Source organism: Copadichromis virginalis, linkage group LG18 (assembly GCF_057382275.1).
Source record: "Copadichromis virginalis isolate Kocher_CV1m ecotype Utaka linkage group LG18, C_Virginalis_male_GT1.1, whole genome shotgun sequence".
NCBI lineage: Eukaryota > Metazoa > Chordata > Actinopteri > Cichliformes > Cichlidae > Copadichromis > Copadichromis virginalis.
In genome coordinates, this window is record NC_140635.1 from 29,271,577 (window position 1) to 29,294,631 (window position 23,055).

Genomic DNA, 23,055 nt, shown 5'->3' on the forward strand with positions numbered 1-23,055 from the left:
AGAATAAGTGTATGAGTGTATCTGCAGAGGGCGCCTATAAAACGTGTTTTCACGTCATAACGCTGGCCTTCATCAGCCTGAGAGAAGTTCAGCACACTTGATGAGCTTGTTTACTACAGAGTCCAAATAACAGCTCATATCAGGTGAAAGGAGTCAGAACTCTGCAAAGTGTGGAAGACTCGCGCGCCAGCAGCAGAGGGCACTTTAGGAGAGCGCGTGCATTCAGTAACGTGACACCGCCAGTGCTGAAAATGAGTCAGCGCCTTTCGGGCCCCGCTGTCCGCGATGTGGGTGTGTGTGAGAGAGATTCCTCCGGACCACACCCTGCTTCCACAGTTCCAGGAAAAAAAAAAAACTTTTCACAGCTGCCCACTTCTGCCAGTGCTTCTCTGAATAACAACATCGAGAACATAAAACAACCCCACACTAAAACTTGGAGTACAGCATTAAAGACAGTTTAAGGCTTTGTGAGTGACAGCGGGAGGATATCGCTCTTCTCTCTGGGACTGAGAGCCACCGACGAGGTTGACGTCTCGTAATTTGGTAAGATGTTGTTATATTCTTCCCATTCTGTCAGAAACACCGCTCATGGTGAAGGTGGTGGTGTTTGTGTTCTGGCTGAGCTCGCTCACACACCTGGAAAAGCTTTTTTGGGGGGAGTTAGCGGAGGTTTGGTAACTGGGTGGAGTGGGTCTGTGTGTAAACGCTTTTAGGATAGCCATCTTTCTTTTTCAGTTCAGTCGACAAAACTGAAATGTTAAACACGAGACACAGCTCAGATGCTGAGTTTTCTTCTTTTTCCTTTTGAATGTTACATCGTTGCTTATTTTTTGCTGTCAGCGATGAGTTACAGGGCGGGTAAAGGCGGCCCTCGTAGCGGGGAAGACAGCTGTTAGCAATAACGTTAATGAGTGCGCCCTTAAAGGCAACGGAGCTCTTGATGATTTCTAATTCGCTGATGTGCTGTCGAGTCGTGTGAGACGTCGTGTCAGTTCTTAGTCAGTGTGCCAGTCTACACACACACTTGTGCACAGTCTGTTATAGTTAAATAATAAGTGGCTGATGTTCAACAGGACTATACCCGATGAATATTGTTTTGGGAGTCTGTTGGGCTTAAGCCTGAGTTTTGCTTTGCGGAAGTTGACCGTAAACATGTAAACATAAACAGGCTAAATTGAAAAATGCCCAACACAGTTGCCCAAATGTATGATGACATCTCCGTGTGTCTGGTTTCATCTGACCAGCCTTTACACAGTGTTAGTCATCTACTGTTGTGGGGGGTCAAAAGGGAGCAACCAAATGTTACATTTAATTTTAGGTTTAGTGGCAAATGTGTTATAAGAACCAGGAAACGCATAACAGGCTTTATCTAGCCTAAGCTAGATTGCAAATCCCCTCCCTGGTGTCTGGTGTTTGATCAGCTTTTGATAGGACAAATAAAACCTTAAATGCAGCATAAATTCATAGATAGGATAAGTAACTGGATGTTGGTTCTACCACAAAAAAGGAACACCAAATGAAAGCAATACTCAATAATACTGAACAACAGCATTCCCATTTTCTGACATCCTCGATTAATTATTTTTGTACAATTCATTTTAATAATCTGCTGATGTTTACTGTACATGTAGAGAATAATGAAGCAGAAGTATGCAAAAAATCTGTTTATCTGATAATAAAAAAACAGGATAAAATAACAAACAGGTTTTAAGTTAGCATTCAGGTTAAAGTTCACTGCTGTGTACAATGTAAAATGTCATGATTTGGCAGGAAAGCATGTGCGAGAATGTAAAGGACAAAGTCTGTTGCAGGCGTATTGGATTAGAAAGAGTCAGCAGCATTAAAAAAAATGCATGACTTCTTGCCCAGGCAGAAATAATGAAGCTCAACAAAAAGGAGTGATTAAAAGCTTTGCCAAACCGGTTCTCAGTGTTCTTGTGTGGTGCTTCTGTAACTGTGTCCATCCGCATGACAGGCTTCACGTAACAAAAGCATTTCTGAGTCACAGGGCTTTGCTCTGAGTGACGTGTTTGTGCCATGCCAGATGAATGTAAACAGACTAGTTATGTTAGTGTGTTCAGACGACATACGTTACAGTAATAACCACAACCACATGATGACCTGAGGTTGAAGGGAGGATGAACTACATTGAATATGAGTGTATTTTTCGTAAATATTAGAGCTACACCCTCCTGTTCAAACACACATATGAACCTGCTGCCTTCTCATGTCTCAGTGACTATGAAGCAATCAGCTTTGTCCTCATTCCACAAGGATCAGCTGAAGCACTTTTTCCATTGATTGTTTTCTGTCCTGTTGCTTGGTGCTTAGTATGTGAGGTAATGGCAACAAGAGGTGGAGCCAGCTCTTGAATTCCTTTACTGCGTATATTTCCCTAAAAGTCCCACTGAAAATGCAGCACTTTCAGAATAACTGAGCAAACTGTATTGTGCTTAGAAACACATCAGCCTTTTAAGATAGCAGTTTGGTGTCTTTTGTAAAATCAGCAGAAGTAAATTGCCCTTTTAATTCTTTATGTTTCACACTGAAAAAGTAGGTACACTTAGGTCTCAAGAACCCAGTGTACTGACCATCTCAGTTCTTTCAGCAGCATGGAATACTTGGGCCTCATGTTGTTGCATGATGTTAGCGTGCATGTGGTTATTATTAGAAATTTCCCTTTGGGGCCCGTGTGATGGTTCCTGGGTATGTGGTGGGTTTTGTGAACCAGTGTTGAGCAAATCCTTCTACTCCGTGAACCCGATACACACCCAAGTGTGTACAGTAAGGTGCATGGTAATTACTCTGGCAGGAGCCCAAGCCCAGCTATTACCCAGACCTTAATGTGCACGCACACCAACAGTGGCTCCATGCAGAGCCCTAAAGCTAAATGGAGCTCTGTTGTTGTCGCCAAAGGCACAACTGTGCATTTTCAGGCAGGCGGGAGGGCGGCGTGGACACCTAAGTTTGCTAATGTCATAACGCAAAAAAAAGTGAAAAAGTGATCCTGACAGTGATCCTGAACACACTGCCAGTGCAGTGGAACCATACCTGGATAGAAAAACGCACAGTGGGACATTGTCAGAGTGTGGACCTCAACAGTAATGAAGTAATGTGAAATTACAAGAAGGCTGCCTTAGAGAATTCAGGTTGTGATGAAGAATAAAGGTGGTCATAAGTCAGGTAAAAACCGTATCGGCCTTATATACCTTGTATGTTTGCCCATGTTTCAATAAATTGCTGTACCTATTTCCCTTTTTCCTGACTTTTTCAATGTGCATTATAAATCTTTTACTGACGATGACAGTGTACAGCAAAACCTTAAAGAGCACAGTGTGGGGGATCACTCCCACTAGGCTTATATCTGGGACTCTCCACCATTTGACCTTAGAACTGAAGAAGCTTCTCGGATGAGAGGTGAAACGTCTTCAAGTAACTTAAAGAAGTCCAGACGCTTTTCTTTGCAAGCTCCTTTGACTTAAAGAGCACATGTTGGTGATGCTTCCGACTGTCTTACCTCTGCTCCCTGCAGTCCCTGCATGTTGTGAACTGTATTTCCTCCCCTCCCTTCCGCACAGGCATCATGTCACACTACCCTCCAGGGTACGACGAATCTCATGGCTCACTGTATGGACCTCAGGGTGGGAACTACCCACCACCCCCTCCATATGGATTCCCATCATATGGTGGTTCACAGCCAGGCTATCCCTCTGCTCCATACCCTTCTGGTCCAAATGCCCCTCTGTACCCAGGCCAGCCAGCTGGCTACCCTCCAGGCCCTTATCCAGGGCAGCCACAGCCTGCTGGACATCCAGGATCTCGCTACCCGAATCCTCCTCCCATGCCTCCTGTCGTTCCACCTACAATACCATCAGATGTCCTGAGCTCTGGTAAGACTCTGGCTTGTAACGTGTATCCTCTAATGACATTATCTTTTTAATAAAAGGAGAAAGCATCCTGCTACTGTGTGCTCACACAACACCTAACAATGATATCATTCCAGTATTGAACTAGAGCCATTAGTCAGCTAGTGCATGATGTAGGTTAAGGAATATTACAACAAAATCCACCTATAGGAGTTCTTAGTCTCATAGAGTTATATATTAGAGCTTCTTTGTTTCATTTTTACACTTGTGAGTGGACTATCAAGTGAATTTTAATAAATAAAACAAAATATGCATATTTTAATTGTAATAAAGTTTACCTAATGAATAATGCTTCTTGTTGCTCTTTGTAGTCAGTGATTGCTTTTCTATCTACTGATGATACAGGTGATGAGTTTGCAGCAAGTGGCAGCGATTGGGACAGTCTGAGCATTCGGCATACCTTCATCAGAAAGGTAAAGCACCACAATCTGCATGAAATTACCTATTTTACTGTCCTGTGCAATAATTTATCCAGAGGAGTGCTTAATAACACTTTTAAGTTACTTTCAGAATCATTTAAGACTCATTACAACACCCACACCCAAAAGAAAAGGGCAGATTGACAGCACCAATTATGACATGTCATTGCAGGCTAAACAAAGTGGAAAGTGCTCATTAGGAAAGATCTTGCGTAGGCCAAGATGGTACGCTTTCCTTACCTAGAGCTATCTTATCAGCTAAAAGTTGTATTGTCAGGAAAATTACATGTATATTTGAAAAAAATCCACATCATTTCCTGGTTAACAGTCAAATTTTGGCAGAATGTATTCAATTCAATTCATTTTTATTTATATGCCAAATTACAACAACAGGTGCCTCAAGGCGCTACAAAGAATGTATTTCTTTATGCAAAATGGCAAATTTTCTTTGAGATGTGTTCAGCAACACTGGCCAGAGTGATTTTTGCCTTGCAGCTGTTGTTCATGTGTTTTGAATGGTTGGATGAGCTTTGACTCGTGATGAGGTTTTCTAATGGACTAGTACATGGGACTATATAAGTGAATATACAAGCCTTCGGGATTAATAAAGTATTCTGATTCTGATAACACATACACAGCAGCAGACCAGAAAAAGATCATTATATCCAGCTTTGTTTACTGAGACAGAAAAGTAGCCTCATCACAGATGCAGAATTTTCCAAATAAAGAACTCTAGTAGTCTCAGAGGACAAGCATCAGTCTCTAAACTACTTCTGTGGAGGGGAAACAAACCAAGCACGGGGGGTTGGCTAAGACATGCAGCATTTTATAGAGTATGATGGTGAGAGGTTCTGTTTATTGTTAGATCCAAATTTGACATTTGTGACACTGACTGAAAGGTCAATGACAGAGCATAAACTGGGGAGAGGATGAGTTATTCTAATAATAACTTTATTTGTATGGCCTTTTTAAAAACACCCAGTGCTTCACAGTTTGTACTGTAAGCACATTAGATAATAAGTGTAAATAATTATACATCTGTGTACTATACATACTATATAACAGGAGACGGCCTTTTGCTATATAAGGATACACAGGAGCTATGACAGCTTTACAAGAGAATTAACCTGTGTGTGTGTTTTAGTCTCAGCTTCTCTGGTCAGTGCTTTGGTTGCTTGCCGGTCCACAAGTGTGTGCTAGTCTACACGAGTCCCTGCCTTGAAAACTGATAACCCTTAAACTGTTTAGAAACAGATGAAAGTGGGTGTAGATATTAGAAGGCAGAGTGCAGCCTTGCTTTGATTCTGGTATTTTAAGGATTTCACTTATGTGCCTTCTTCATCTGTAACAGTAGGGCAGTTAAATGAAGACACAGCGAAACAGAAAGCATAGGAGAACAGCCAAACTAAGTTTACTTGGCACTGAACTTGAGAGCTGTCACTGAGTGTTGTTTTGTTGGGTTTCCTGTACACAACCTTTCTGGCTCGAAGTTAAATGGATAGTGTGTGAACGTGCGACACATTTGTTTTGGTTTGCAAGCACAGGGTTGTTTTCACTAATGTTGTCTTCCAGTCTTTAGCGACTGCTGTACGAATCCTGGGTTCACTTGAGTCCGGTTGGCAGTGGGACAACAAGCTCAAACACTGGTAAATCTGTAAAGAACTGCTTGAAGAAAAAGACCAGGGAGTGTCTTAAGACTTTTAAATATGCGTGGTCACCAGATCTCGTCTCCTATGAGTTTTTGTGATGTATTTGTAACTGGATAGCTATGAATGGCTGTGTTGACTTTACTCTTGGCACTGACTGTTTTGCCACTTCAAAAGGTGGAGTGTCAAATCTCTTCCCCCAACTGGTGTCCTGGTTTGCTACATCCTGATTCCAACATAGTCTTTTGTTTTGTATAGTTTTTATTGTTGACAAGCTCCAACCTCCTCAGTGTTGGCATGATTTATTTTAAATGAACAACAAAAGCACATAAAATAAATAATTATATGTGACATTGTAGCTTAAAAGATTCCACCATATTTTGAGAAAATGTATAATTCATAACTACATACTGCTAGTTTGTTTTTGTTTTTGTATCATACGCAAATGAGCACAAAGATATGTCAGACACAAACTGGACCAATCCAATAGCTTCTGTATTCAGAGTATAAAAAATGTGAATATTTTTTTCTTTTTAAGGTGTATTTGATCTTGGCGTGTCAGCTCCTGGTCACCACAGCCATTGTCGCCATATTCACGTTTGTGTGAGTATACAGATTGTGTTCTTTCTCAGGCTCTTTGCGTGTGAGCATTTCCTGGTGTTAACTGGGCCTCTCTTTGTTACAGCCAACCTGTCAAATCTTTTGTAAGGAAGAACTCAGCTGTGTACTGGGCATCATAGTAAGTCTCCCTCTGTGGTAACATCATTCGAAGTGATGTGCTGACTCATGGATAAAAACTGTACCTTTGTGATTCATTTCTACATTTTAGCGCGGTGTATTTCATCACCCACATCGTGCTGGTCTGCTGCAAGGGCCCCCGGTGAGTGTGATTGCCTGCTTTTATTATGTTTTAAGAGGAAATACTCGTACTTGAACAGTTTTAAACCAACGTTGTACTGAAAGCCAACTTATTTTGCAGGAGGAAGTTCCCATGGAACATGATTCTGCTCGGCCTCTTTGTAAGTATGACTTGTGGTTGTGGTCATTACCAGCAGTTTCCTGGACTTGGATCAAGTCATACTGAAACCCTTTTTGTCTTTGTCAGCGAGACATTCCATCCAATGACAGCCTTATCACAGTACTTGAAATGTAATTTTGATATCAGAGCCAAGCAGTGAGTCACCACATTTGTTTGCATTTTACCTGTTGATACGTTTGAGTGTTCAGTTTATCAGCTCGAACAGCAACATGACTGAGCTGTTTTATGATCTGCATTTTGTCACATAATAAAAGGTTTTGTGGGTTTTTTATTCTGTATTCTTATTTCCTGAATTGTCACGTGGACTTGTAGGAGTCCCACATGACACTGGGACTTTTATCACAGTATTGTGTTGACACTGAGTTAGACCGCATGTCAAGATTATGCTGTTTGTGGTTGGACAAGAAGTGTTTCATTGTAGTTATATCTGATCTTTATTTTTTTGTGAAACAGACTCTGTCTTTGTCGTATATGACTGGAACCATATCCAGGTAAAAAAATATATATACAGTCCCTTTCATGTGATAAAACGATTCTGATGGTTTCCTCACTGCTGACTGTGTGTTGCGCTTTGGTTTTAGTTACTATGACACAAAAGCAGTGTTTCTTGCGCTGGGAATCACAGCTGTCGTCTGCATCGCCGTCACAGTGTTCTGCTTCCAGACGAAGGTAGGGGCGTGCACGTTTCTGCTTATCAGCTTTAAATCTCCACAGTGTGTTTGTTCAAGGCCACGCGTTGAGATGCCTGCTGTCAATTTCTCTTTGTAGGTCGACTTCACCAAGTGCCAGGGCCTTTTCTGTGTCCTCGGTATCGTCGTGTTCGTGACTGGCATCATTACAGCCATCGTGCTGTCCTTCAAATACGTGAGTTACTGCTGTTGTGAAGACTGTGACTGTTTCCTGACACCTTCTTGGGTTTTCTTGTTATCTTAATGACTATTTGTTGTTGCAGATATTTTGGCTTCACATGCTTTATGCGGCTATAGGAGCCATAGTTTTCACTCTGGTAAGTATTTCACTTTAAAGTTACAAAGAAGTGGAAAAGTCACCTTAAATCTTACAGCAGCCCTCATTGTATTTGTTGATATAGTGCTCAGTTTTTTTGTAACTGTTTGTGTCTTGCAGTTCCTGGCATATCACACTCAGCTACTGATTGGAAACAGAAAGCACTCCATTAGTCCAGAGGAGTACGTGTTCGCTGCACTCTCCATCTACGTCGATATAATCCAGATCTTCCTTTTCCTGTTGCAAATTATTGGTGCTTCCACCAAATAAAAATCCAGCGGCACAGTGTAGTGAAATCATTCCATGCTTTTGAAAAGCTTTACTTTTCCAATAGACATTAAAAGATTTTTAAGACCATGGTGCTCTTCAGGGAAAATGTCTAAGGGCTGAATATGAGATTTTACATTGTAGATTAAACCTAAACTGCTGCTCAAATGTTTGGGGTCACGCTGATATACCCTTTTCTTGAAAGGAAGAACTTTCATCTAATAACAAATTAACTTGATCAGAAATGATCTGATCAATTTAATGACAGTTAATTGTAAATGTCCAAATTATGTAAGATTATGTAAATTTATGGTTTGGGATTTTCATAAGAAAACTGGAGTCAATTTCAGCATTTTCCCTCCTGTATTGCTGAGGTGTATTGTGTTACCTAATGCAGGTTTATCACGGGACCAGGCTTATTGATCCCTAGACAAAAAAACTTTCCAAACACAGCTGAAAGCTGATAAAGGAGCGTTCTAGTATAGTTAGAGTATAATCTAGTATAATCACACGAAATGCTTCAATCAGCTAAGTAAATGATTAGCTTCTTTAATCTGTTCTCAGCTCTTGTTACATGGTCAGTCTTTTTACATGGAAAAACTTGCATTTAAGTAACATGGTGTGCCATGAAAGTGGGCTTCTGTGTTTATGATGTAATTTCCCACCATATATATTGTATTGGAGTTCCATCTACTGTGTTATCCATGTGGAGGTGTTAAAGCATGCTAGTCTGCAGTAAGCTAATGTTTAAATGTTCAGTTAACTGGATGACTTTACAATAATAACATTTATTTTCTTGTTCTGTGATCCAGCCATGACCAGCTGATCAGAGCTGTGGTAAAAATTAATGATTTGTTTTTGTTATTTGTTGGATTTTTTTATTTTTTTTCATCCCCTGAACAGAAAAGTCAAGGCGTGGACTGAACCATTGTTTCAGAGAGCTGTACTAAGGAGACCTTTTAAAAAAAAGTTATGACTACTTTAGGGCTGTTAATGTTAACGCGGCTTTATCCGTCATCATGATTAACGCAATTTTAAATTTTTGAACACAATTAAACCACCTGGAGCGCAGAATGGACAAACTTTGTGCAAACTGCCCAAATAGCCTTGATGCATGCAGGGATTTTGAGTCATTTTCGCTCCAAATGGGTTAATTGCATTGAAAATTTTGATCGTGTTCATCATGACGACAGATTAATCCACGTTAATGTTGACAGCCCTAGAATAATTCCATTTATCTTTGTTTGTATAATATCTCTGATCATGCCTTGTTAAGTGTTTTTTTTTTTTTTTTTTTTTTTTTTTCCTCCGGGGTTTTTTATTTTTTTGCAAAGTAAGGATATTTTAAAGTGATGCCCCCCAAAAATCTGAGCATTAGTTTACATCACCCAAAAATGCACTTTGTATGAAATCTATATTTGTTTTTTATATACTTTAACAGCTTATCGGTGGTTATGACGAATACTATTACCTAACTATCTACAGACACTTGAATCCCATCTGCAACATTTATTCCATATTACTGGACTTAATGCAGAAAGTGTCTGATCTCTCTTCTGTGTATGAACATGTACAGCTACAAATGAATTCTCCCATGTGTCTAAATGCTACAAGAACAAGGCAAATCCTAAAGTGTAACTTTCTGAGATTATGAAGTACAGTAGGGGTGGGCATTGCCACAACATTTGATCTCAGTTACTCAAGTATGAGCAGAGTCAGTATTTTGGGACATGTCCACCCCTGAAGCACAGCTCAGCGCCACTAATGGCAGCCACGGCTCTGCTATATAGGTCACTTTATTTGAATTGTACTCCTTTATATCACTTCAGTGCCTTCACCGTGTCAATGTCTGTTATTTTAAAAAAAATTTTGACTTTACAGAATACAGGGTTATAATATGTTTTATAGAGTTATTATATGTGTGCCTGTAAATATAGTTGTGTTAGTCAGATGTGGGTCAGACAGCGAGGGCCGGCAGGGCGGGATTTTTCCACACAGGACAGCATTATCGGTGCCATGTTGTTAAAGTACTGGAACATTTCTGAACTCCAGTCTTTCATTGTCCAAATGTTTCTCCTGAGATGATCAGCTAAGACCATTAATGACAAATTTAGAGCACAGCTTAAAGTTTATAAAAGCCACGAGTCAAATCAACAGAGGCAGACATGTTTACTGTACACCACGGATGGTTAGTGTGGAAGAGGGGGTTGTAAATATATCAGTGCTACAGAAAATCTATTTGCTTATCATTATAAATAAAGTTTTCTTTTAGTCTTAATGTGATTGTACCAGTGATGATTTTATTCAAATATACATTTACCTCTGACATGGGTGAACTTTACATCAGTGTTCTGATCAGTCTTTAATCCAAGAGTCTCTGTGTGGGATACTGTGCATACGATGCAAATCACAGCTGCAACATAAATTACTGGTCGAGTTTAACATCCACTGCATGATGGCGGTAGCGACTCCCTTCGTATTCGCCTTCATTTGATCTTTTCATCCTCTGTCTGATCTTTAACTGTTTCAGTCTGTTTTTGTCCACTTGTCTCTTAGCCAGGAAGAAGCTGATTATTCCTGTAGGGAGACCGATAATCCTGCACAGAGAGGAAAGAGACAAAATATTTATACAGTACTGATGGCTCTGTCACACTAGAGAATAACAGGACAGCAAGTTCTACGCAGCTCGGGAAAACTGGTGGTTCCCCAGTGACTGCGCTGAATGTGAACGACAAATCTGCACCTAATATATCTTGCTCTTTTTAAAAAAAAAAAAAAAAAATGTAGTAGTAGCCTGTGTGGATGATATTCATCCAAGTTGTATTTTGGATAGTGAATCTCTCTTTTGGAAAATTGTGCAAAGTTTTCTCTTTTAGCCACAGTAGCATTATATGGAAGAACAATTGTTTCACTGTTATTGTCTGCCAATTGTGTTTCTGGGACTTGAGGAGGACACATCAGTAACATTAACATGCAGGCAACACAGGAAGGTGACCAAAACATAACATTAAAATTACCGTGGAAAGAAAAGCATCTGGACTTCTTTAAGTTTCTTGAAGACGATTCACCTCTCATCCGCGAAGCTTCTTCAGTTCGAAGAGTAATTGGTGGAGATTCACAGATTTTAAGCCCTATGGGAGTGACCCTAAGAGGGACATGGACCCCGTCATGGATCCTCCGTCTAATCACATGAGCCTGGGTGTGGGTCACAATGAGCCAAGGTTTTCGCATGAACCCATTGCGAAACCTAGCCCTTCCCTATCACATGATTTACTGAGGTCAAATGGCCCAAGATGTGAGTGGGCGTTAGGGCGTCTGGGAAGGGATCTCAAAACTGGATTATAGATGCAGACAGTTGGTGTCGTAAGCCACCACCTCTATTCAAAGATGGTTGTTCACAGTGGACATAGATTGCTCCTAACACTCCTCTTTCAAGCCATCTGTCTTCTTTGTCCAAAATGTGAACATTGGCATCCTTGTTTTCACAGGATGAGAGGTGAAACGTCTTCAAAATATGAAGAAGAAGAAGTCCAGACGCTTTTCTTTCCAAGCTCTTTAGACTACGATGACCTGGATGACTGAAAGCCTTCACAGACATTACAGTTACCTAATAGATATGAACTTAAAGACACAGGAAGTTTTTAGTAAGTGCTCTAATAATATTTGCTCTAATTGCCAGCCACCTCTTTTCAAGGGACCAAATATAATTGGCCAGTGGACTCAAAATTGGTTTCATGGACAACATGAGCTAAGCCTTAACTTAATTTAACCCCAGGTGCCTTCCCAGTGTTGACAAATGTCCAGCTGGTATAACCACATTTTCTCAGGGACTTAAAGGCCAGATTAGGTGTTGCATAGAAAAGCAAGATCAGTTTGAAAGGTGAGCAATTCAAGCAGAAATACTAACTGATATTCACTGAGAACTATTCAAGTACTTTAAAAACACTTTTCCAACCCCCATCAACACCTCACTTCACTGTCACACAGTTACTGTAAACTTTTGCAGTTAGCACTAGAGCGCGTTTTCTTTGAGAAAACAGAACAAAACCGAGAGGTTTTCGAAGAAAAGTGAAAAGTTCTGCATTTGTCAAGCAGCTGACTTGAACAAGCAACCAAGCATGCACTACAATCAGAAGAACTGCAGTAAAGGCCAATCACCCATGCTCTAGCTGTAGGCTTTAGGCAGTCAAACAAACAATCAAAAATAAACATTTTTATTATCATGCTAGCCCAATTATATTTGAGCCTCTGGAAACGAGGACTGCATAAAAAGCGTGTCATTTCTAATCTTTCTAATCGTTCTTTGACACACCTCTGACTTGATTTGTCAGTGCTGTAGCTTCTATATATTTCTCGCGGGTTTTGGTCAAAAGAGAGAAATTACCAGGCAAAGCCGATTTTCACCATAGGGTTCTTGGCTTTTCTCTTGGGGATGTATTCAGGACCCTCTGGTTCCTCTACCTCCTCCTGGGCTCTGCCTCTGTCGGTATTCTGGGTCTGCTCGCTCCTCTGCGTCTCCATCCTGGAGCAGGCAGCAGGGGAGACGTGCAGCCGCAGGCTCGGACACACGGCCCGGCTTTGACTGCTCTGTCTGAGCAGCCACCGGCCGGAGAAAAGGTGCATACCTGTTGACACAAATTACACCAGTACTTTAAAAATCTTACTTCATTTGCGACCACGTCGATATGAAGTCTTCTTAGTGCTAAACTAAAGCATATAAAAGGTTATTTACAAAAAAATAACTATATTAAAATAAACAACTTATCGCCGCCGAGAAAAAAAATATAATTCCCTTAATTGTGACCTTTTTTATAACGAATAAAGCCAATAATTAAACCTTTCAGTGTTGTCCGGACTGTATTCACTGTGGACGCCGCCATGTTTGTTGCGTAATTGAAACGGACATGCGCAGTCGCAACAACGGGAGCTGCTGCCACCTAGTGGTACTCATTTAGATTTTGTATTATTTTAATGCCGCAGGCAACACAAAGACACATGGAGAAAATTTGTGTTTTTCAACATTTTATTTATTGTTCCAACATTTCATTCACAAAATCATAATTATAATACAAAAACACTTTAAACCATGGACGTAAACCATGCTGTATGCTTATAATATACAGTTATTCAAAGTCAACAATAAACTAAGTCAAAGAGAAGTGAATAAACAGCTGGAGAAGAGGCCAGTATATTTACATCTGTTTTTGTTTTTTTGTTTTTATCTTTTTAAATCTAAAGAATATTTAGATAAATCCTCGTATCTTTGTACAGCAGCGAAACATCTCCAATGCCACCATTATGAGCATTAAACACACTATGAACAATAACTCTTGTTTGCCACAAAGAAGCAGGGATCAATTTGAGGACAGGAGTTTAGTCTTCCAGGATGTAGTTGGGGTTTACAACCAGAACAGATTCCTCTTCTGTGCTCGCAGACTCTGAGCCCTTCAGCCCAGCCTGAGACAGCTGGATGAGGATGTGATCCTTGAGGAAGAGATTTGTGTGGGAGATCGTATAAATGAACATGTCTGCACTTAGAGAATCGCTGACTCATTATCTTTTCACATTTTAAGATGGTAGACTTACATAGTGCACCAGCCTGTGGATGACCTTCTCTATCAGCCCCTTCCTATTGATGAGCTCCTCCTCAGAGTCGATCTCTGACTCGATCTCCTTCAGATACCAGTTGACCACTGCACTTTTCTTCAGATCCTCCTCTTCCTCAGCTGCAACACAGATTAGCAAGAAAAATGTGAGAAGAAAAAGAAAAAGAACAGTGACAGAACAGACAAGGAAATGAGATGGAAAACAGACTGGAGGGAGGAACATCTCTTACCATCCTCTGCTCTGCGCAGATGCAGGACGAGCAGGTTGGAGATGCGTTTGTACTCGGCGAAAGACAGACGAAGAGATGGTTTGGACTGGCTCCCAGGCTCGCCGTGGCCATTGACACCGCCAGCGTGTCCATTAATTCCATTAGTAAGGCCAATGACACCATCCACGTTTCCATTTACTCCATTCGGGACGTTACCTGCAAAGATGCAGAGAAGAGTTTACGTTAAATAAACAGCGGTGATGGATGGTGTCATTTCACATCTTCTCTATATTGATAGTACCTTCTTCCTGCTGCTCCTCCTCTTCCTCCATTTCATCCTCCTGTTCCAGGTTGATGTCTGGCGTCTCCACTCTGATGATAGATTTGTTCAGAAGACGGAACGCTTCCTTCACGTGTTTGGGCTGAACCTAGAAGCATGGGATGAAAGGGCAAGAGTTAATTCACAGTTTGGCCTTTTATTTTGAAAGGATGTCTTTTTGTTCCCCTCATTTTGGTTAAAGTGATACTCAGGGTGGTTTTGCAGTATTAAATTTTATCAACCACACTCAGTATCGAGTGTTGCATGAATGAAGCTTGTGTGTCTTCGCACGTACCTCATCACAACAGTGCATACGTGCCATGGCCTCTGAGAGGCGGATCATGCTCTCCAGCTGTCGCACAGTTATCCTCCAGGCAGATTTGGACACGCCCCCTGAGCCGTCACGCTGGCGGAGACGCTTGTACTGCTCGACGATGAACTCTTCTGATTCGCTGGAGATCTACGGAGGTCCAGAAGTTAATATAAAGGAAATGTGTTAAACAGTAAAAACTGGGTCGCTGGTGTCAGCGTGTGGGGACACCAGCACACCCACCTTGGGTTTGAACTGCCTGGCGAAGAGCAGGTATCTGCGGATCTCATCCAGGGAGTACAGTCTGTCCACAGACTCCTCCACACGGGAGTGCAGATCCACGATGCGTCTGGCGATAGCGTAGTCCGTCACCTATGACAGGTGCAAATCGTTAGCTGCAGTATTCAACTAAATTATCATATTTAAAAAAAAAAAAAAAAATGGACAAAATAAAAGACATGAATAGAAACAACCAGTAAGCACAGGATGCTCAGACTACGCTCATTTGCATGTACCTCATTGCACTCGTCCACCAGGATGAAGAAGAGATCAAAGCGGCTCATAATGGGAGCGGTCAGGTTGACGTTCTGCTTCAGACTCTTGCTGCGGTCGTAGCGTCCGCTGACAGGGTTAGCAGCAGCCAGGATGGATGTGCGAGCGTTCAGGGTAGCCTGAGGAGAGAAGCGGAGGAACAGTCTGGTTATTCTACTGCAGAGACGAACGATCGAATATGATAGCAGTGTAACTTCCGCTTGTGCTGCATAAACGCGAGTGTTTAAAGCGCAAAGCTTTGAAAGCGTCACCTTGACTCCGGCTTTGGTGATGCTGATGGTCTGCTGCTCCATGGCTTCATGGATGGCCACCTGGTCTTTGAGGTCCATCTTATCAAACTCATCAATACAGCAAACACCCTGAAATCAAACCAGTTAACAAGTTTTACTTGCACTAATTACATAAAGAAACTTTTTTGTTTTTTTTAAATATAACAATACACTGTTCACTGTTCTTCAGAACTCATGACACTCACGTTGTCGGCGAGCATCAGAGCTCCAGCCTCGATGACAAACTCATGTGACTCCTCGTCTCGGACCACGGCCGCCGTCAGACCTGCAGCAGTGCTGGCCTTGCCGCTGGTGTACACCGCTCTGGGACTGAACTCCTCCACGTGCCTACACAGGCACACACACTCAAATCAACACTGCTGTACAACAAATGTCTACAGCAAAGAGAGCACTGAAAAGTGTTTGTGCCAGAAGATGGAACAAAGAAAAGCTTTATGCAAAGCTAATCAGTGAAGGTGGAAACTGTGGAACGTACTTGAGGAACTGGCTCTTGGCAGTGCTCGGATCTCCCACAATGCACACGTTGATGTCTCCTCTGAGCGAGGTCCTTTCCATGGTCGTCTTGGGAACGCCTCCAAAGAGCATCAGCAGGATGCCGCGCTTCACCTCATCGTTACCTGCACCATCACGTTAACGTTTAACTCACAAGTCACAGCTTTGATAAAGAACTACGAGAGCGTCCTCCATTGGAGAAAAAGGCTAGACGGGGGGTTCGATCACTGACCGTGGATGGTGGGGAAGAGGCTGGTGCACAGGTTGTGGTACAGGTTCTTGTCCTGGCTCATCTCAAAAACCTTCTCCCACTCTTTCTCTGTCATCTGGCTCTTAATGCTTTCAGCCGTCTGCTCCTCCTCCCGCAGCTCTTTACCGCCAAACTGTGATAAAGACGGCACACATTTGTAATCACACAGCAAGATTTGTAGCCGTTTGCATTTTTAGACACATGGGCGAGCGCTTCTTACCCGTGGGTTGGTTGGCGCCACGTTGCAGGCCAGGAAGGCCAGCCTGTATGACAGCTCTCTGACTCCCAGAGCTTTCAGTCCTCTCAGACCATCAGACTCAAAGCCCTGAGGACCTCCTGCTATACGGGTACTGGTCTCTGCTCGCACACCTGGAAGTAACATCCATACAGTCATGAGAACCAAAACAAAACACCACAAGACATAGTTTTGACCATAAATGGTTAAAATTTTAAAAAGTACCAGGTGTGCTGAGCTGTGAGACATCCGGCACGACAATCAGAGTCCCAGTGAAGTCACAGCGGTCTCCAGCCTGAGCCGTCTCCACAGCCTCTGCCCTCAGGATGATCTCAAGAGAGCGTGGGATCGAACCGCGAGGCAGCTCCGCCTGCGTCTCCTGGATACGCACCTGGATACACAAACAGGGTACACAGGGTCAAAATCGGACTCATTCATCCATGCAGACAGACATCCTTTATCACAGTTACCTTCTGAAAGTCGATGAACTTGGATTTGTGCGTGTCGAGGTGGAAGCGGGAGCGGTTGTTGCACACGGGGTTCCTGCAGATGGTCGGAGGAGAGTATTTGAATTGCTGAGAGACATCTTTGATCACTGCCTGGCAGTCCATGCACAGGAAGGTACCGCTCACCTGCACCAAAGGAAGCAGGATGGGTTTAATGACAAAAGACAAGCGTAACGCAACTGAACTTTGTGTCTTCTTCACTGATATAAACATCTCACCAGCTCAGGATGGACTGGGTGCGTTCTCACCACCTGACCGCTGATTCTCACCAGGCTGCCAATACGCATGGAGGACAACTCACGGATCCTATTTATTTATTTAACACAGGAAAAGGATCAGATTTGGCATTTCATTCCCATTAACATTTACCAGTGAGAGATGCATCATTCCTGCTTTATGCACCACAACTTAAACACCATTTTGTTCCAATTGATTCAAGCCAAGCAGACATTTCTACAACCATCTTTGCACTAAAGCAATCTAGCTGCATAAATGGCAGCTCAGACCAGATAAATGGAGATGTACATGGTGGTTTGGTTAACAGTGTCTTACTTGTGTCTGGTGGGCAGCTCCTCGATAGCGACGTAGAACTCTTTGTTGAGGGGGACGTTCCCGTGATCCCGAGCAAAGTTGCGCACTGCTCTGCAGAGGTAGGGATACACTCTGGAAACAGACAATCCTTCAGGTTACCCCACAGCTTATTTCCACAGCACTGAACTGATGGTTTGAAATGCAGCAGCGCACTCTCCCACCTCAGTATTTAGATGAGATATGATGGAAGCACCTATGACTTGGTGGGCTTGCTCACCTGTAGTACTCCTCCTGGATGGTGGTAGCCAGTTCCTGGTTGAAACCCTCCAAGTCGGTGAAGCTCACCAGTAGGGTGTTCCTCTCAGGCCTGATCAGCTCCTCGGCCTCCCGGACATACTTCACCTCCCCATCCCCGCTCTGAAATCTGCAGGGTGACGCAGGAATCGGGCGAGAGTTAAGAAAAGCAGTGAAAAGACACCAATAGCAGCCGATCAAAGTAGCACTCGATCCTTATAATTGCTGATTACAAGAGCGATGTCAAGCCAAGCACGTTTCGGCCGACAACAATACGACCCCGTCGCTGCTGCCTCACTTACTCCTCTAAGAAAGCCTGGAATAACTTCTGGCACTTCTCGGCCAGCTCGTCCTTCACCATCGCCCCGGCAGTCTCCGCGGTGGCTGTGGCGACATCCATGCTGCAAGTCCGTCAAACTGCGACAACAAAAAGATACAAAAACAAGTTTGCAAAACAGACACGAGCTGCTCCTCTCTGACACACAGCACGCTCAGCTCCGGACAACAGAGCCTGGTTTCGCGCGAAAAGCGAGACCACGTGATGTTTGGCGCGCCGCTTTCGACCAATGTGCGACGTTATGGAAATATCTCTGAGCTCGTAGCCAATTAGAAGCGGAAACGTAAATTGACGCGGAGCCCTGCTGCCCGTTTTCCCGCGGTACGCTTCCTGTTCTAAGCTGTAGACCCCGGGGAGAGACCGAGCTGTTATCTCAGTGTGCGCGTGTCTTTGTCGAGCACGTGCGTTAAACAGATAGGCTATAAATGAAGAATGAGCTGACTGTCAGCGTCACAGTGAACTTAGCACTTGAGCCATTTCCGGCCAAAATATTTGGGCAATTTAAAAGTATGTCGTCATCATCATCATCATCATCTTCTTCTTCTTCCTTCTTTCTTCCTCATTGGATCATCCAGCTTCATCTATGAATCGTCTGTTTTCCTTCTGCTTGCCTCCTCCATACTTAGCATCCTTTGCCCAGTATATCTGCTCTCCCTCCTCTGCACATGTGCAAAATATCCCAGTCTTGCCTCTCTTACTTTGTCTCCAAACCGATCAACCCGCCCTGCCTCTCTGATATACTCATTCCTGATCGTGTCCATTCTGGTCACTCCCAGTGGAAAATCCCAACATCCAGCTCAAACTGTCCCAGTGTAACCTGCAAACTTGATATTCCATGGAAACTCCTGCCTGACCTCATCAAAACAAGAGGGGGATCAGAGCCAATCCCTGATGTAATCTCACCCCCACCTTGAACACATCTGTCACTCTCACCCCTCTCTTGCTGTCTTACATGTCTTGCACCACCCTCACATATTTCTCTGCCACAACCTCATGCTGTACCACGGTATCTCTCTCACCACCCTATCAAATGCTTTCTCTTGACCCATGTAGTCACAGTGCAACTCCTTTTGACCTTCTCTGCACTTCTCCATGAACACTCTCCAAGAAAACATCACATCTGTAGTGCTATGAAACCATAGTCCTGCTCACTATCACATTTCTCCTCTTAACATAGTTTCAGCAACTCTCCCTCTGTAGTTACAACAGCTCTGCATATCACCACTGTTCTTGAAAACTGGTGCTAGTATTCTTCTTCTCCATTCCTCAGGCATCTTGCTTTCCAGAATTGTGTTAAACAATCTTGTTAATGCACCCAATGCCCTTTCTCCTAGTCATCCCCATACCTCCACAGGTATGTCCACTCACCCTTCTTCATAGCTACTTTCACTCCTTCCTTACTAATCCTCTGCACTTTCCTCTCATTTCCTCATCAGCCCCTCAAAGTACTCCTTCCACCTTATCAGGACATTTTCTTCACTCGCTAATACAGTTCCATCTCTATCTTTAACCACCGTAACCTGTTGCAAATCCTTCCCAGCGCAATCTCTCTGCCAAGCCAAAACTTTTTTTTCCTCCTTTCCTAGTACAACTCACTGTAAGCCTTTTCCTTTGAGTAGAAGCTACTCCCAGCCGCTCCCTTATTTTTAATTTTGCAGTTTTACAATGGATGCTAAACACCAAAAGGGGATTTGGGTTTGAGTAAATGTACTTTGATTTAAAAACCGAAAGCATTTTACTGCTGCACATCTGTGGTGAAGCTGTTTTAACTGCTTTATACAAGCCTACATGTCATTTGTCTCTTCCACTAGTGGTTTCCATCCAAAGAAACAAGCTGCTTCAGAGGTCACCAGCTAGAAGTGAGAATTTGTTAGATGGGAATAAAAGACTGAATTTAAAAAAAAAATTCCCAGATCAACTTATTTGCAGTAACGAATGTGTTTGTGCCTCAAAGGTTTAGATGAAAAACTCATCGCACAGCCTCACACATTGTGTGCATTTATGTTTGAAATATGTGTGTCCAGTGTGCTTTATGTTGTAAGCATTTTGTGTGTTTTGCAGTAAATATTATTTTGTAAAGTACTGCTCATGTTTGTGAGGTGAAGGGAGTAAAGTTACAAGTATATCGTCAAAACTGTGCACAAGGACACAAGTAATTGGATTCAACTTGTAAATGTACCACGTGACCACTGGGGGGCAGTGAACACTCACGTTTCTGCATATTTTTATTTTACATGTCAGCTCAGTCAGTGTCAGCGCCTACTAGGTATCTATGTGTTGCAGGGGTGATGCTATCCATGATATGGTGCAGGTCTATATTGCATCATTTCTAAAAGGAAAGTAGTACTACAGTCACTACAGACAATAAAATAATACAATTTTTCCAAAATTGTTTTTCTTATTTATAGTTTTGTGCGGGGACTAGAAAGATACAACTTCAGCTGAATGGTTAATTTTGCACTATGTGTCTGTGTATACTTGTTCCACTCTATTGTTGTAGTTCTGTTAAAACAGTGCAGCTATGGGACAGCAGGCATTGGTGGAAGATTGGAGTACAAGTTTGTAAGTAAAGGTGCTGTTAATAAAGTTACAACAGTAAAATGAGAAACCACCGACGGATCATGTCCATGTTGTAGAGAGCATTACAGTCCCTGCTTCTTTGTTTTATCACGGTGGCTCCTCGAGACTGGAAAGAACAGCTATTGTGACCTTGTATTCACATCAGTTACAGCAGAATTAAAAAAGTAGAAAAAAGTCGACCAAATGAACCCAACACCAAACAGGCACACCTGAGGAATCCCCACAGACAGTCATCTTGACCCGTGACGTTTTCTCATTTTAATTTCTTTAGACAGTGGGGACAACCAGAGGGTTTTCTGAAAGAAAAACTCACTGAAATGTAGCTTTATATATATATATATATATATATATATATATATATATATATATATATATATATATATATATATATATATATATATGTAGATAGATAGATAGATAGATAGATAGATAGATAGATAGATAGATAGATAGATAGATAGATAGATAGATAGATAGATAGATATATTTGTGGTTACATAACACACATTTATATTGGGCATGTTTTGGAATGACTCTGAGAGACTGGCAGAGGAAGTTATTTGTTAACAGAACAATTCACAGGGGGAACAGTAGAGCAAGACCGCCTGCAATTCTCGGAACCGAGTGGACATGATTATGTTCTGCAACAGTTAGCTGATAATAAGTGACAAGCAGATGTGGCAAAAATACAGACATTCTGTACTTAAGTAGAAGTGCAGATTCAAAAATACTCCAGTAAAAGTTGAAGTCCTGGTTTGAATTCTTTACTCAAGTAAAAGTGAAAAAGTACAGACTCTGAAATGTACTCACAGTAAGAAAGTAAAAAGTAGCTCCTTGAAGAACATCTCTACCACCTATTTTGTGCAACACTAACTGAACCTTGTGCTCTATTATTGTAACTATAAAATAATATGCTGCTCTTTGTGGATGTACACAACTTAATTCAACCACATGTCAGCAGATGTTTTATGAGTTGTCTTGGCTGATTTCCATCCTCGACACTGACAGTACAGTGTGTATTCTGTCTTTTTTCTAGAAGGTATAAAATTGGTATGAAGGTGAAATTCGCTGAATGAATCTCAGCACCATCAGCTTAACTTCAGATTCATCTCTGCTGCACTTTATGTAACCTAACTCTGACCATGAAACCACAGCCACTGTGCACCAGTCACACACTGTTCTTTACTTTAAACCCCTCACAACAAACTAACCTGTTTATTGGATAGGATTTATAGGATTTTCATGCAACCTTTAAATAACACAGCGAGTGTACCTCCGTTTGTTTAGCTGCAGGTTTCACAATATGAAAAAACGTAATGTCATGTGTACAGACCAGATATCTGATTTAAAAATGTGAGAACTTACATGTAAGCTTTAAATTTCCGGTTTATCAAACACGACTGATCAGTCCTTATCTTTAGCCCCTCTTCTTCCTCTCGTGTCCTCTTTCTTATCTTTCTCCATCTCTGAGTGAAGTTAGCTCTCTGTGTTTTCTCTCCCTGTGAAATACAGCAGCTGGACCTTTAGCTAGCAACACAGTGTAAGACAAACTGCACACAAACAGTTTGTGTGTTTGTTAAGCTGATAGAAACATCACTCCCTTCACGCTCGCTCGTCTTTAGGGCTCGCTAGATGCTGAAGTACTGCAAAACCACTGGCCCACTGTAACCCCTGACTACGGCACATGGTTTTGCCTCCTTCATCTCCTTTTATGCTACATCCCCTGCTGATTAATACAAGAACAGGACTGCCTTTCATGTGGTATTGGTTTGATGTTTGATGGCACGCAGTAACATGAAAAAATAACTTCCCTCAAATGCCTTAAACCAGGAGTATTGAACTTCAGGCCTTGAGGGCTAGTGTCCTGCAGGTTTTAGATCTCACCCTGGGTCAACACACCTTAATCAAATGATTAGTTCATTACCAGGCCTCTGGAGAACCTCAGGACATGTTGAGGAGGTCATTTAGCCATTTAAATCAGCTGTGTTGGATAAAGGACGCATCTAAAACCCCCAGGACATCAGCCCGCGAGGCCTGGAGTTCGACACCCCTGTCTTAAACCACACATGTCAAACTCCTGTCCTCGAGGGCCTGTAAAACAACAGAAACTACAGATCTACATCATAGTACACATAAAAATACCCATAAGACAAACTATAAAACATTATTATGTATTTCTTAAGGTGTCTTTCAATATAGGGCTGGATCACCCAGGGGACACAAACTCCATCCTGAGGCAAAC

At 42.2% G+C, this 23,055-nt stretch overlaps 3 protein-coding genes across 3 annotated transcripts; 1 reads left to right on the forward strand and 2 right to left on the reverse strand.

The window, feature by feature from the left end:
• Window positions 1-245: 245 nt before the first annotated feature.
• LOC146688213 (protein lifeguard 3-like) lies at window positions 246-10,580 on the forward strand. Its single transcript, XM_085438753.1, has 12 exons — window positions 246-543; window positions 3,579-3,890; window positions 4,272-4,339; window positions 6,530-6,594; window positions 6,677-6,730; window positions 6,821-6,871; window positions 6,971-7,010; window positions 7,484-7,521; window positions 7,612-7,699; window positions 7,799-7,894; window positions 7,983-8,036; window positions 8,156-10,580. The coding sequence occupies exons 2-12, from the start codon at window positions 3,584-3,586 to the stop codon at window positions 8,303-8,305; spliced, it is 1,011 nt and encodes a 336-aa protein (XP_085294879.1). The 5' UTR covers window positions 246-543; window positions 3,579-3,583; the 3' UTR covers window positions 8,306-10,580.
• LOC146688214 (uncharacterized) lies at window positions 9,641-13,207 on the reverse strand. The gene is made up of 3 exons (XM_085438754.1): window positions 13,140-13,207; window positions 12,687-12,927; window positions 9,641-10,899 (listed from the first exon to the last, which is right to left on the reverse strand). Exons 1-3 carry the CDS (start codon window positions 13,180-13,182, stop codon window positions 10,728-10,730), a joined length of 456 nt encoding a protein of 151 aa, XP_085294880.1. The 5' UTR covers window positions 13,183-13,207; the 3' UTR covers window positions 9,641-10,727.
• A 106-nt stretch (window positions 13,208-13,313) lies between these two features.
• On the reverse strand, window positions 13,314-18,626 carry mcm6 (minichromosome maintenance complex component 6). Its single transcript, XM_085439497.1, has 18 exons — window positions 18,199-18,626; window positions 17,880-18,026; window positions 17,624-17,734; window positions 17,290-17,377; window positions 17,036-17,197; window positions 16,791-16,956; window positions 16,551-16,699; window positions 16,313-16,463; window positions 16,064-16,205; window positions 15,774-15,915; window positions 15,550-15,657; window positions 15,262-15,417; window positions 14,990-15,118; window positions 14,732-14,896; window positions 14,419-14,545; window positions 14,139-14,333; window positions 13,889-14,028; window positions 13,314-13,786 (listed from the first exon to the last, which is right to left on the reverse strand). Exons 1-18 carry the CDS (start codon window positions 18,294-18,296, stop codon window positions 13,676-13,678), a joined length of 2,487 nt encoding a protein of 828 aa, XP_085295623.1. The 5' UTR covers window positions 18,297-18,626; the 3' UTR covers window positions 13,314-13,675.
• Between the last annotated feature and the right edge of the window lie 4,429 nt (window positions 18,627-23,055).

Coding starts and splice junctions, on each gene's coding strand:
- LOC146688213 (XM_085438753.1), top strand. CDS start 3,584: ATGTCACACTACCCTCCAGGGTACGACGAATCTCATGGCTCACTGTAT. Junction 6,872..6,970: donor GTCTGCTGCAAGGGCCCCCG/GTGAGTGTGATT, acceptor CTTATTTTGCAG/GAGGAAGTTCCCATGGAACA. Junction 8,037..8,155: donor GAGCCATAGTTTTCACTCTG/GTAAGTATTTCA, acceptor TGTGTCTTGCAG/TTCCTGGCATATCACACTCA.
- mcm6 (XM_085439497.1), bottom strand. CDS start 18,296: ATGGATGTCGCCACAGCCACCGCGGAGACTGCCGGGGCGATGGTGAAG. Junction 16,206..16,312: donor CCTCTTCCCCACCATCCACG/GTCAGTGATCGA, acceptor GTGATGGTGCAG/GTAACGATGAGGTGAAGCGC. Junction 14,029..14,138: donor TCTGCGCAGAGCAGAGGATG/GTAAGAGATGTT, acceptor TCTGTGTTGCAG/CTGAGGAAGAGGAGGATCTG.
- LOC146688214 (XM_085438754.1), bottom strand. CDS start 13,182: ATGGCGGCGTCCACAGTGAATACAGTCCGGACAACACTGAAAG. Junction 12,928..13,139: donor AGTCCGGACAACACTGAAAG/GTTTAATTATTG, acceptor TTGTGTCAACAG/GTATGCACCTTTTCTCCGGC. Junction 10,900..12,686: donor GTGAAAATCGGCTTTGCCTG/GTAATTTCTCTC, acceptor CTCTCTGTGCAG/GATTATCGGTCTCCCTACAG.